The 15,654-nt window shown below is 34.4% G+C and overlaps 1 protein-coding gene across 1 annotated transcript; it reads left to right on the forward strand.

Moving 5' to 3' along the window:
• Nucleotides 1-6: 6 nt before the first annotated feature.
• LOC134265342 (D-ribitol-5-phosphate cytidylyltransferase-like) lies at nt 7-13,452 on the forward strand. Its single transcript, XM_062747562.1, has 8 exons — nt 7-77; nt 679-814; nt 9,727-9,887; nt 11,754-11,854; nt 12,135-12,284; nt 12,566-12,670; nt 13,183-13,228; nt 13,337-13,452. The coding sequence occupies exons 1-8, from the start codon at nt 38-40 to the stop codon at nt 13,450-13,452; spliced, it is 855 nt and encodes a 284-aa protein (XP_062603546.1). The 5' UTR covers nt 7-37.
• Nucleotides 13,453-15,654: the final 2,202 nt, after the last annotated feature.

A 15,654-nucleotide genomic window follows, 5' to 3' on the forward strand; every position in this document is an offset into this window, starting at 1 on the left:
TTTTTTTTCGGAATACTATCTTGACTTATCCTTTCGGATGTCTTCTGACTTTATTTTAAGAACGACAAGTATTTCCCGTAAGTTGATAATATTAACACTTCTAACTCAACTTGAAACAAGTTTAGCTTTTCAACAAGTCTGAATATAATCTTTTTTAGCTTCCTCAATGTTACAGAATAAACAGTGTAATACTTCCCCAGCTAAAACAGGCTGTAGTAAGGGGGGGGGGGGGTAGAAAAAATATTAAAAATACCAGACAACTATTATGATAAAGCTATATTGATAAAGTAATATAGCTTTATCAAGGTATTACAGATACCTTGCTTAAGGTATTTTTTGTAAAGAAAATACCAAAAAAAAAATATATCATAAAAAAATAAATACTGAAAGTTGAGTTCCGAGTTGTTGTCAGTAATTATGACAGCAGCCAAGAAGTTTCAACTTAAGTTGTCCAGCCCCTAGTTCAGTTGATTTCCATGGATTCTTTTCAATTTTTTCTAAGTGTACTGATCCACTGTGAATATTGTTTAAAATTACCCCACTTGTGACAAGGGCGAAAGGGGCAAAAATAAAATGGGGGCGGAAATTTCCATTTATACAGTATCTGTTGTGTATTATCATGATTATGGAAGTCACAAATGAGTATCATTAGTCAATACTGGCTTTTCTCTCTTTTAGACCAGATGGATTTTCCTGTGTATGTAGTTTTACCAGGAAGTGGCGTGGGTCTAAGGTTTGGATCACCAACACCAAAACAATACACCTGTGTCTTGAACAAACCCCTGTTTTTGTATACTGTGCAGGCTTTCCATAGGTAGGTATGATTAAGTGAAGATAGTACATGAAGTACCATGTGTTGATTTGTCATGTTTCTAGGACAATAAATTGTCTTTCTCATTGGAATTCAATCTCATTAAAATCAGATTCTTTGATCCGCTCAGGTCACTACACAAGGATCTAAAGAAACCCTCTTCAGGGTCATCTCCTGGTGACCTTTCTAATAAAAATAGTAGGGATGTCAACGAGTACCCGGTTAACCGGGTACTCGATCGAACGTCCGAGTATCGAATACTAAAGTCAGTACTCGGTTACTCGGATGTATATTTTTAAATATTTCTAGGCTTATTTATTACTGCATTAAACAATCTGTTTTAAAACGTAAAATGCTCATTGCACTTGTACATACAGTAATTAGGGTTTACTACGACTCTAAATGACCGTTATCGCCTGTGGCAATGTTTATACAGTAATTATCGTGACCAAGTACCTGGGGTACCTGGCTTTTCTCACCTTCGGCTGCCTTCTTCCCTTATTTTTTTTTTTTTTTTTGGCTTTAATTATTTGTTTTCACTGAACATCGTTTAAGATCCATTATGTTTAAATAAATTAGATAATTTTGTCAATTCTCCGAGAAGCGGTAAATTCTCGGGAAAAGAGCGGATGATATTACACGTGCGATTGTTGATATGGTTGTGTTTGATTACATGCCAATACAACTGGTTGAAGGCAAAGGCTTTTAAAAAAACTGATGTCCATTGTTGCATCAAACTACAAAATAATGTCCCGTAATACTATATAAATCTCGGATCGAACAAGTGTACTAAAATCGTAAATCCACTCTGTTAGGAGAACTTGATCAAGTTGAAGTTGATACTGTACGTAGCTCTGACGACTGATACCTGGTTGTCAAACGCGACAAAGAGTTACATTACAATTACGGAGCAGAATATTTTTTGAAAACAAAAACACTGTGAACAACTTATGATTTTATTTCTTGTGTTTATCTGATAAATAAATTGAATTTAAAAATTGTTATATTAAATTTCGTCGGGCACGAAGTGCTCATCATTATTACAACAGAAATACATTTACGGATAAGCCTCCTATCAGTGCATCTGGTTTTATTTCTACGAGAGTTTACAATGTTTTACAGTCTTCAATTTACTTGTTCATCTTTATTTACACTTTTACCGAGTACCCGGGTACTCAATCGGAAAAACGTCCGAGTAACCGAGTGTTGAAAATTGACCGATTTGATATCTCTAAAAAATAGTCATTAAAATTTTGACCAATCAGCATGATCAGATAGATCGTACTTAAGTGACTTTCAGGAAAATGATCAATGTAGAGGTAAAAGTAGCTAATAATGGAGAAGATTTTATTGTTTCATACAAAACAAAAGAGCTAAAAAAACAAGGCAAAAGCAAGTTCTTAATATATTTATGTATAGAAAAGACTGTGGTCTGAGATACTTGTAAATTCTTAAAAGTGAACGTTTGATTGGATAATTGAAAGGTCACCAGGAGATGACCCTGAATGGTGTTTCCTCAGATCCTTGTGAAGCGATCTTTGTGAGCGGATCAAAGATTCTGATTTTAATCAGATTGCAAAGGTATTAATATTTTCTCTTGATTGCTAATATTTACGTTTCGACCAGTGGAAATGACAACAAATGTATAGAAATTATTTTCATTTAAAGGAAAAAAAGCATTTGGTTGGTTATGCATTTATTGTGAAGTAAAGAGTACAATATTGCAAGAATAAGTAGTAAACACCAGCAATATCAATCTTATCTACTGACAGAAGAGTTGTGTGATTCTGTGTGCATGTTTTAATACTAGAAAAATGAATCCAAATACCGATATCTGTTGTTTTGGTATGACCTTAACTGAAGTTATGAATCACTGATTTCCCTAGCTGCAGAACTGTAGCATTATGGTTTTATATATTAGTCTTTGACCGTAACACTACAGATCCCGTAATGAAAAAAAGATGCAATTTACGGCACAAGATTTTTTTTGCGCAGTTTTGTGGAGAATTTCTCCACTTACCACCATCAGTCAATCAACTACCTTTCACTCCCTAATTCTAGACACATTCTGTAACCAATCTGTATATTTTATCCACCTCTTAACCCTTTATAGTTGTCTCTACAAGTGATAAACTCGCTTGATTAAAATTATTTGTTAGATTGCTGAAAATTCACTTCAAGCAAGTTCATTGCCTGTAGAGACAACTATAAAGGGTTGGGAGGAAGATAAAATATACATATTGGCTATAGAATGTATCTAGAATTAGGGAGTGAAAGATGGTTGATTGACCAATGGTGGTAAGTGGAGAAATTCTCCACAAAATTGCACAAAAAATCTTGCACCATAAATAATGATAAATTGCACCTTTTTTGCATTACAGGATCAGATCTGCAGCTATGATTTCCCCTGATGACGAAGAAAACCATATCCAGAACTCTACACTATCCCTTGTCATATGATCGCTAATTTGCTATTTAAAAGTTGGACTTGTGATTATATACATATACACTGTACATGATATAATGGTTACTTATCACATAATCAATGCGCCCGAATCGATAGATTCGGTGTGTATATTGTTTTTGTCCTGTCTGTTTGTCTGTCTGTTTATCTGTTTGTCTGTCTGTTGTCAACTTTAACCTTCGCCATAACTTATGAACTGTGAGAGATGCAGACTTCATATTTGGTATGCTTACTCCACTAATTAAACTCTTTCAAATGACACCAAGGTCATTGACTTTTCGACCTGGACTGTGACCTTTATGCTAAAAATAGCTTTTACAAACTTTTGCCATTACTTTTGAACCAAAGGAGATAGAGTCTTCATATTTAGTATGCCTACTCCACTAATTAACTTCCTTCAAATGACACCCAGGTCAATGACCTTGTGACCTTGACTGTGGCCTGTATGCTAAAAATAGCTACTTCAGACTTTGTTGCCACTGGGAGCATAGTGTTTCACAAACACGTCTTGTTCAAATCTGTCATTTTCAAAAGGCCCAACTAAAGAGCGTATATGTTTTGTGATTATAAGGAGGACGATCTTCAAAATTTTTTGTTATTACTGATACATGTGTGTCACATTCTCAATTCCATGTGTATTTTAAATACTGTATCACTTTTAATTTCCAAGTACTGAACAACCCTACCCACAACCTCCCCTCACTGTCCACACTCAGTCCATAAGGTGCATTTCCTTCAAACTTATCCACACATCTCAGGAACTGTCCATTCTGATCTAGGATGTGTAGACAATTATTGAATTCATCAGCCACAATGATGTGACCCATGGAGTCTGTCACTATTTGTACAGGACCGAATGATTTCTTTCCCCCTGGAGGTTTGTTGTTGTATCTGAATCTGACTTTTCCTGTCCTGTCCACCACTACCACTGCTCTAGCATTACGATCAGAGGCCACTATGTCTCCATTGTTGTTCTCCACCACATACACTCCATAGTCTCCTCTATGATAGATTGGATTTCCACGTTCATCTTTATATATTTCCATTGTCACCCTCTGTGACTGTTCCTGATAACTAATGGTTTTATGATGGTTTTTATCAGTTGAATGCATATTTACTAGGATGTCCCCTGACCTGGTACTACACAATCCATCTGGATGCCAGCCCCTTGGTGTGGTGATCAGTGTCTCTGTCTTCCCATCTCTGACAATGTTCACAGTTCTATTGACACCATCACTGTATATCAGTTCTCCCTGTTTGGTCACTGTTATGTCATTAGTGGAGTTCTTACTTGTACTGGTGACAGTGTCTTGTACAGCTCCATGTATGTCCACACAGGTTATCATATTGTCTGTTCCATTTATCCAAGCTTTATCTGATCCTTCACAGGCCACTTTATCTAAGTTTTTTACATTTGTTCGAATACTAGCAATCACTCTGTCCTCTTCTAATAATTCTTTAACAGATAAAATGGAAACTTCATCTGTCAGACTGGATAGTGATGTCTGTGTCAGTGTAGCCTTGTATTCTCCTAATTCTATGCTGAGTTCTCTCCCTTGGACTGTGTTTGTTTGAAGAGAGGGCAATGGTAAATCAGGTATTTGTGGAATGTTTCTGTATTCCTTCAGTTTGGATTTGTAGTTGTTGACTTCAGACACTTTGTTAGACTTCAGTATTTCTTTGTTTTCTTGACAAGTTTGGATCATGCTGGAATTCTGACTTCTGAGTGTGGACTGGCATGATTTCAGAGTGGTGATATGATGATCTCTTTGGGACCAGATCAGTAAATCAATTTTGTTAAATGTGCTTGCCACCTCCATGTGCCACTGGTTTCTTTGTTTTTTAGATCGATTTTCTAAACCTGCATAATGGGCATTGAATATTGAAATTTTGTTTTCAGCATCTGCATCCTCTTTGGTATTTTTTGAAATGATGTCCTCCATTTCTTCTGCCTCTTTTTTGATATTTTCTTTTTTTATTGCAATGATGTCTGCCATGCTCACCTCATAGTGTCCTCTATGTTGGTCAGTGATGCAATCAATGCAGACCGGGACATCACATTGTTGACAGTGGGCCTCACATCTCTGATGGGAATGAGATGTACACTGAGGGAACACAAGCTGTACTGTACGCTTTGTGAAAGGAACAATGTCATGCTTCATGGACTTGAGGCTCTTGACATGTTTGTTGATGCAGTCTTCACACAGACCGACTTGGCAGCTGTTACAAAATTGCTGGACAGGTTTGACACATTTAAGGTCACAGGTTATGAGTTCCTGTGCCTGGCTAGTGGCAGTGGCCATTCCTTATTCAAATAGGATGTGGTTATCTCTGTAATAACAAATAAATATGGCATTGTTTTATTTGCACAATCACACACAAACAGAAAATCTACTGGTATTAAGGAAAACAAATTTGTTGAATTATATGAGATTTACCATTCCCTATTGCAAGTTCAATACATCTTGTTGCCCAAGTTGCTTTGAAAACTGATTCAGAAGAGTATATTATTATGCAATAGTAAGGTGTCTGTCATCTGTCCATCTGTCTGTCTGTAAACAATTTTTCAAAATGCTACTCTTCCAACAGTGTTGGTCTGATTTTAGTATAACTTGGCACACAAGTAGACTACACTAAGATACATCATTTAATGTATCGTTTTTTTATTGCCATGAACAGTGTTGCCATTGTTACTAAAATAATAATTTCTGTGAAATTCCTTTAATACCCTACTCCTCCTACAGTTTTATTCTGATTTCAGTGTAACTTGGCACACAAGTAGACTACACTAAGATACATAATTCTATTTATTGCCGCCTGTTGCAAAGTTTCAAATCCAAGTGCTACTTTTCCTTTGTTATGCGTACAGACCAGTAGAGCTACAGTCTTATCAAAGACTTCTGGTTGGATCTTATTAGACTTATTATGTTCTTGTCATTAGCGGTGTAAGTCCCGTCTTTACTAGAATGTTTATCTGGAAGCCTCAAACTCCAAAGTATCAGCCTTCAGAGTTAATAAAAGCTTGCTTGTTTCAATTATATCTCCTCACCTAAACATCTCTAGAAATAATCCTTGATTTTACTAAAATGAAAAAAAAAAAAATCTTGGTCAAATGGCATTTTTTTGACCCAGTGCACCAAACTGATAATGGACAAGAATAATTATAATAAATGATCGAAAATGGAACTATAGCTAATGTTAATCCCCCCCCCCCCCCCACCAAACAACAACATTCTCTTATTAATAATTTAACCTTTGGCAGAAAAATATTAATGTTTTAAAGACTACAAAGACAAGCTTCAGCATTTCATGTAAATTATTATATCATACTTACATTTTTTTAGTAAAAACAAATTCAGCTTAAGGTCACTTGGCCATTTGATCAGACTTTTGGTTCATTGACTGTGTTTTAGTGTTTCTCTTTGTGCCGTTGTCATAGTTGTACAAGAAGCACTAGTTTATCTAATATCACAAAAAAAATCAATGATTATTTTTAGGCTTATCTCACAAGAGTTTTGGAAGCTAACATTTAAATAACCCCAGTTTCGAAGTCCCAGGTTAAAGTTTTTGGAGTTGATTTCTTTCAAACATGTTCTTAATCTATGCCCTGTATTGAACACAGTCCCACGGATGATGCTTCTAGTATGTTTCATTGTACCTGAGTGAGGTTTCAAGGCCTTGTTTCTTTTTTTTATATACAGTTGGACAGATTCCCCTGGGTACACACTAGTGTTATTGTTTACACTTTATACCTGTTTTATTTACAGATTCCCATAGGTACACACAGTAGTGTTATTGTTTATACTTTATACCTGTTTTATTTACAGATTCCCGTGGCTACACACTGTAGTGTTATTGTTTATACTTTATACCTGTTTTATTTACAGATTCCCATAGGTATACACTGTAGTGTTATTGTTTACACTTTATACCTGTTTTATTTACAGATTCCCATGGGTACACATTGTTGTGTTATTGTTTACACTTTATACCGGTTTTATTTACAGATTTCCGTGGGTACACACTGTGGTGGTATAGTTTACACTTTATACCTGTTTTATTTACAGATTTCCGTGGGAACACACTGTAGTGTTATTGTTTATACTTTATACCTGTTTTATTTACAGATTCCCGTGGCTACACACTGTAGTGTTATTGTTTATACTTTATACCTGTTTTATTTACAGATTCCCATGGGTACACACTGTAGTGTTATTGTTTATACTTTATACCTGTATTATTTACAGATTCCCATAGGTATAAACTGTAGTGTTATTGTTTATACTTTATACCTGTTTTATTTACAGATTCCCATAGGTGTACACTGTAGTGTTATTGTTTATACTTTATACCTGTTTTATTTACAGATTCCCATAGGTACACACAGTAGTGTTATTGTTTATACTTTATACCTGTTTTATTTACAGATTCCCATAGGTATACACTGTAGTGTTATTGTTTATACTTTATACCTGTTTTATTTACAGATTCCCATAGGTACACACAGTAGTGTTATTGTTTATACTTTATACCTGTTTTATTTACAGATTCCCATAGGTATACACTGTAGTGTTATTGTTTATACTTTATACCTGTTTTATTTACAGATTCCCGTGGGTACACATTGTAGTGTTATTATTTATACTTTATACCTGTTTTATTTACAGATTCCCCTGGGTACACTGTAGTGTTATTGTTTATACTTTATACCTGTTTTATTTACAGATTCCCCTGGGTACACATTGTAGTGTTATTGTTTATACTTTATACCTGTTTTATTTACAGATTCCCGTGGGTACACATTGTTGTGTTATTGTTTACACTTTATACCTGTTTTATTTACATTCCCATAGGTACACATTGTTGTGTTATTGTTTACACTTTATACTTGTTTTATTTACAGATTCCCGTGGGTACACATTGTTGTGTTATTGTTTACACTTTGTACCTGTTTTATTTACAGATTCCCATAGGTATACACTGTAGTGTTATTGTTTATACTTTATACCTGTTTTATTAACAGATTCCCATAGGTACACACTGTAGTGTTATTGTTTACACTTTATACCTGTTTTATTTACATTCCCATAGGTACACATTGTTGTGTTATTGTTTATACTTTATACCTGTTTTATTTACAGATTCCCATAGGTATACACTGTAGTGTTATTGTTTATACTTTATACCTGTTTTATTTACAGATTCCTGTGGGTACACATTGTAGTGTTATTATTTATACTTTATACCTGTTTTATTTACAGATTCCCCTGGGTACACTGTAGTGTTATTGTTTATACTTTATACCTGTTTTATTTACAGATTCCCCTGGGTACACATTGTAGTGTTATTGTTTATACTTTATACCTGTTTTATTTACAGATTCCTGTGTGTACACATTGTTGTGTTATTGTTTACACTTTATACCTGTTTTATTTACATTCCCATAGGTACACATTGTAGTGTTATTGTTTACACTTTATACCTGTTTTATTTACAGATTCCCATAGGTATACACTGTAGTTATTGTTTACACTTTATACCTGTTTTATTTACAGATTCCCATAGGTATACACTGTAGTGTTATTGTTTATACTTTATACCTGTTTTATTTACAGATTCCCATAGGTATACACTGTAGTGTTATTGTTTATACTTTATACCTGTTTTATTTACAGATTCCCATAGGTATACACTGTAGTGTTATTGTTTATACTTTATACCTGTTTTATTTACAGATTCCCATAGGTATACACTGTAGTGTTATTGTTTATACTTTATACCTGTTTTATTTACAGATTCCCATAGGTACACATTGTAGTGTTATTGTTTACACTTTATACCTGTTTTATTTACAGATTCCCATAGGTACACACAGTAGTGTTATTGTTTATACTTTATGCCTGTTTTATTTACAGATTCCCGTGGGTACACATTGTAGTGTTATTGTTTACACTTTATACCTGTTTTACTTACAGATTCCCATGGGTACACACTGTAGTGTTATTGTTTATACTTTATACCTGTTTTATTTACAGATTCCCATAGGTACACACAGTAGTGTTATTGTTTACACTTTATACCTGTTTTATTTACAGATTCCCATGGGTACACACTGTAGTGTTATTGTTTATACTTTATGCCTGTTTTATTTACAGATTCCCATGGGTATACACTGTAGTGTTATTGTTTATACTTTATACCTGTTTTATTTCAGATTCCCATGGGTATACACTGTAGTTATTGTTTACACTTTATACCTGTTTTATTTACAGATTCCCCTGGGTACACACTGTAGTGTTAGTGTTTACACTTTATACCTGTTTTATTTACAGATTCATGTGGGTGCACATTGTAGTGTTATTGTTTACACTTTATACCTGTTTTATTTCAGATTCCCGTGGGTACAAACTGTAGTGTTATTGTTTACACTTTATACCTGTTTTATTTACAGATTCCCATGGGTACACACTGTTGTGGTAGTTGTCTCCCCTGATGACATTTTCTGGGTAAAGGAACAATTAAAGAAGAACAACTTGACCCGAGTCAGGGTGGTGGCGGGGGCAGAAACACGACACAGATCTATTTATAACGGAGTCAAGGCCCTCAGAGACGGTGGGTATATAATAAAACACTGAGGAAACGAATATACTATTTGAAAATGAACAAAGTTGAGTTTCTCTGACTCTAGTCCACCTGAGCTGAAAGCTCAGATGAGCTTTTTTAACCACCCTTTGTCCTTCATCCGTTCTTCCTTCTGTAAACTTTTCACATTTTTAACCTCTTTTCAAGAATCACTGAGCCAATTTTAAATAAAAATGGTACAAAGCATTCTAGGTCGAAGTGGGCTTAAATTGTTAAAATGAAATGTCAGCCCCCTTCCAAGGGGAGATAATCAATAAAAGGAAAAGAAAGATGGTATCATTAAAATATCTTCTTCTCAAGAATCACTGGGTCAAAAAAGCAGAAACTTAAATGGAAGCATTCTGGTGTAGTGTAGATTAAAAAATATTCAAATCATGACCCCCACAGATTGGGATGGGGCAATAATAGGTATTACATAGGAAGAAATCAGGTGAAAAATAGCAGGACCAAAGTTACTCAGGTGAGCATTGTGATCCATAGGTCTCTTGTATATTTTTAGCTCACCTGATCCAAAAGTTCAAATAAATTTTCTGTTAAACATTTGCCCATAGTTTGCTGCAGAACTTTTTACAATGTTATAATCTGTAGTTCTCTGCTTTATTCCAAATTTTCTCCAGCCCAGAGCTACAGTTCTGCAGCAAGATCATAGTCCTGATTCATGACATTGTACATGTTGTTGTTGATTTCAGTGTATACAGGGGATGTTGAGGTCCTACTCATGACATTGTATGTTGGTTTCAGTGTATACAGGGGATGTTGTAGTCCTGATTCATGACATTGTATGTTGATTTCAGTGTATACAGGGGATGTTGTAGTCCTGATTCATGACATTGTATGTTGATTTCAGTGTATACAAGGGATGTCGTAGTCATGATTCATGACATTGTATGTTGATTTCAGTGTATACAAGGGATGTCGTAGTCCTGATTCATGACATTGTATGTTGATTTCAGTGAATACAGGGGATGCTGTAGTCATGATTCATGACATTGTATGTGATGTTGATTTCTCTGTATACAGGGGATGTTGTAGTCCTGATTCATGACATTGTATGTGTTGTTGGTTTCAGTGTATACAGGGGATGTTGTAGTCCTGATTCATGACATTGTATGTTGATTTCAGTGTATACAGGGGATGTCGTAGTCCTGATTTTTGACATTGTATGTGTTGTTGATTTCAGTGTATACAGGGGATGCTGTAGTCATGATTTATGACATTGTATGTTGGTTTCAGTGTATACAGGGGATGTCGTAGTCCTGATTTTTGACATTGTATGTGTTGTTGGTTTCAGTGTATACAAGGGATGTCGTAGTCCTGATTCATGACATTGTATGTTGATTTCAGTGTATACAGGGGATATCGTAGTCCTGATTCATGACATTGTATGTGTTGTTGATTTCAGTGTATACAGGGGATGCTGTAGTCATGATTTATGACATTGTATGTTGGTTTCAGTGTATACAGGGGATGTTGTAGTCCTGATTCATGACATTGTATGTTGATTTCAGTGTATACAGGGGATGTCGTAGTCCTGATTTATGACATTGTATGTGTTGTTGATTTCAGTGTATACAGGGGATGCTGTAGTCATGATTTATGACATTGTATGTTGGTTTCAGTGTATACAGGGGATGTTGTAGTCCTGATTCATGACATTGTATGTTGATTTCAGTGTATACAAGGGATGTTGTAGTCCTGATTCATGACATTGTATGTTGATTTCAGTGTATACAGAGGATGTTGTAGTCATGGTTCATGACATTGTATGTGATGTTGATTTCTCTGTATACAGGGGATGTTGTAGTCCTGATTCATGACATTGTATGTTGATTTCAGTGTATACAGGGGATGCTGTTGTCCTTATTCATGACATTGTACGTGTACTAGCAGAGGAATCTGTCATAAAGGATGTAGCTTTGGCAGCCAAACAGCATGGTGTAAGTCAGAACTGTACTTTAGAGTGTAGCAATATTCATTGAATGGTTTTAATCATCTGTTTAAGTTTAAATAGAACTGATGCTTGTTCTCTTACAGAATTTCTTCCTAATGCAATATAATGACTAAACATAAATGATGTAAGTGTTTGATTGAATTAGATTATAAATATTAAATAATAAAGAGATTCAAGAAATGGTCAGCAATTTTGTTTTGTTGAATGAGTTAAAAAACAATTTGAACAACATCGATAATTTTGTAAATGCTTTGCTTTTCCAACAGGCTGCTGGTATTACTCGACCTTTGACCTCTACAGTGATAGCGAGGGACAGTGACGGATTTCTGTCGGAATCTCTTGACAGAACTAAATACCTGGCCAGTGAGATGCCCCAGGGATTCCAATTAGATATCATCAACACTGCTTATGAAAAGGTATTGTGTAACTCTTTTTAACAAAATTTGATCCCACATTTTATGGATGATTTCATTCAAACATTTACCTTATTGATAACATTTTTAAAAAATTATGAGATTGCTGGGTTTTTTTCATTTTTTTTGTTTGTCAATTGAATGTATAGGAAATATTGAAACCCTGCTTAACAGTAAAATTTTTCTGTAATCATGATGTTTTTCTTACCAAAAACTGGAGATTAAAATGAAATTAAAGCCAAAGAGAAATGCATTAATATAATTATATAAAATATATCGTATAGGCCTCTGAATATGACTTTGAGTTTGGAACAGAATGTCTCCACTTGGCCTCCAAATACACAGGGACCAGGGTCAGACTTGTGGAGGGACCAGACAGTCTGTGGAAGGTAATTTATTACAGAGTTGAGGTTATCTTTAAAAATATGTTCGTTTGTCCTCTTCTGACTCAGGATAAAAATATTGGGTTGGTAGGTAGGGGAAAAAATTATTTTAAAAAACAATAGTCAATATGATGATAAATAGTTAATAATTGGATCGAAAAATTCAGAATGAATAAAAAATGATTGTTTCCTGGAGGTTAAGAGAAGTTTGGAGTTGTAGCATTTTCATTCAATCAGTTGGTTTTGAAAGGGCAATAACTAAACATTTGTTTTAAAGATAGCCTGAAGGACATTTTTATATATAAATTTGTTTAAATAATTATATAAAGGTGATACAAAATAAGAATAATGATTATTCATGATCTATGGGTCAATCGATTATATGTATCACAGTATTTTTTTTCAAATCTCTTCTTATTCATTCTCGTTTTCTGCCAGATATTAAGTAAATGTAATAAATATAAATGAGATGTAATATGTTGACACAGAGTTATTTCCCCTTGTGGTATTACTTACAGATTACATACAGAAAAGATTTATTTGCAGCAGAGGGGATACTAAGAGGTACTTCACAGATTGCAGAACATTATAAATAAATTTACTGAGTGAAAAAAACAATTCAGTAAGCTTTTCATGTTTAGTTAGAGTGATTTCTTTGATTTATCCATGCAGAAAATCTATCATCAATTTTCATTGAGGAGGGATTTACAAATCAAAGAGAGAATATCATGAGTTCCATCGCAGAAGGAAATCTAAAGGTGATTCAGCAGTTGTCTCCTTTGTTATAAATAGTGGTATTTTAAGATGAGTCAAGATTTAAACTTTTAATCAGGATGTAAATACAGGTTGGTCATGTGATCAAATCCAATAATAATTATGTTCACTTGATTCTTATATATGTTTATTATGTTCCCCAAACGAAGTTGGGGAACATATTGTTTTTACTCTGTTTCTTATTAGGGTCTTCCGTCTTCAGCGGAAGACCCTTCTATTATTCTTATGTTTCTTTTTCAATTTTCTTATTATTATTATTATTATTATTATTCTTTTTTTCTGCACAAATTTTGTGCCGACGATTTCTCAAAGATTTTTCGATCGATTTGTTTCAAATTTTCAGGGTTGGTGCACAATTATCTGAAGTTAATTCCGGCCGAAGGATTTTTTGAAAATCACTTCCGGTCTAGAGTTATCGCCCTTTTCTTAAAATTCAGACGACCTCCGTGCCTGTGATAGAACTCAATAACGGCTTAAGCTAGAGCGCTGAAATTTTCAGTGATAATAGAGGACATGTTGCCATGTTGCACCTGGGTCAGGATATTTTCCGGAAGTGTCTAGTATGGAAGCTCGGTAGGGGTCAAAATTTAGGACACGAATCATGACTGATTTTTTAAGACATTTTGCATCATATCTTTTAAAGTATAATCATTTTGATAAAACATACTGAACAAAATTTGTGCAGAATGACAATATCTTTAGAATGATATCAAGAAAAAAGTGCTGACTCATCACATTAAGGGCCAAAAGGGGCTTAAAGTGTTTTTTCGATAACTCTTTAACAATCAATATTTTGTTATGCATTACTGAAGCAAAAATGTTTATCTCAACAATCTACCACTGTGTATTATGATTTTAATGTAGTATAATACAAGATTAGGGGCCAAAAGGGGCCAGAATGCTAAATCTTCGACACTTTATATCTCGAAAGTGAGAAATATTTTGACAAGTAATATTGAACAAAAGATGTTTAGAATAATGTTCTGAACAATATGCAATCTTTCATTTTTCACTAAGCGTCCCCATTAGGGAGTTGAAGGGTTGGCCCCTAAATATTTCTTTTGCGAATAACTCGAAAACGAAAACGAATCAATGAATAGTTGTTGAACAAAAAGTTCTCAAAATCCTAAGAGCTTTAAGATGAAATCCAGAAAAAGGGGCTGGACACTCAAATTAGGGGCCAAGAGGGGCTAAAAGTCTTTTTTCGATAATTCTTTAACAGTCAGTACTTTGCTATGCATTACTGAAGCAAAAATGTTTATCTCAACAATTTACAACTGAATATTTTGATTTTTATGTCGTATATTACATAATTAGGGGCCACAAGGGGCCATAAGGCAAAATCTTTTACGCTTTATATCTCAAAAGTGAGAAATATTTTGATAAGTAAAATTGAACAAAAGATGTTCAAATCCATGTTTTGAACAATATGCAACCTTTACTTTTTCGCTAAACGTCCCCATTAGGGTGTTGAAGGGCTGGTCCCTTAATATTTCTTTTCGGAATAACTCGAAAACGAAAAAGAATCTCTGAATAGTTGTTGAACAAAAAGTGTTCATAATCCTGAGAGCTTTAAAATGTTATAAAGAAAAAGGGCCGATCCCTGATATTAGGGGCCGTGAGGGGCCAAAAGTCGATTTAAGAAGTCTTTATTATTCAATGTCTTTTTACAGATTATGGTTAATCATTACTTTAGAATGAAAATCTCAATCAAAATCTGATCTCATCTCATCAAAAATCGAACGGAAGACCCACTCGTTGCTCGCAACGAGATCGTATCTAGTTATTATTATTATTATTATTATTATTATTATTCTTTTTTCTTCTTATTTCTTCTCCGGTACTTTTTTGTCCGGAAGTGCTCTCAGAAACTGTTCACCAAACTAAGATAAAACCTTTTTAGGGTTAGTAGGCATGTTGTGTAGATGTGCCGAACGAAGGTCATTTTGCGCGCATTCGCATGCACGTGCGGGCGCGTGCAATGAGTAAACTGACTGATATATTTAATATGGTTGTAACTTTTACATTTTTTGATAAAATGTTTTGAAACTCATTATATAAAGATATATAAGTTGTGTACATTTGATGACATGGTCAAATTTGCATGAACTCACGCGCATGCACGTGCGCTTTGCTCTGATTGGCTGAAACAGAAATCTTAATATCTTTTTTGTTTTATGATGAAATGCTTTGAAACTTATATCATAGACATGTAT

Source organism: Saccostrea cucullata, unplaced genomic scaffold (genome assembly GCF_032062105.1).
Source record: "Saccostrea cucullata isolate Sc308-1 unplaced genomic scaffold, CSIRO_AGI_Scuc_v1 ctg495, whole genome shotgun sequence".
NCBI classification, from domain to species: domain Eukaryota; kingdom Metazoa; phylum Mollusca; class Bivalvia; order Ostreida; family Ostreidae; genus Saccostrea; species Saccostrea cuccullata.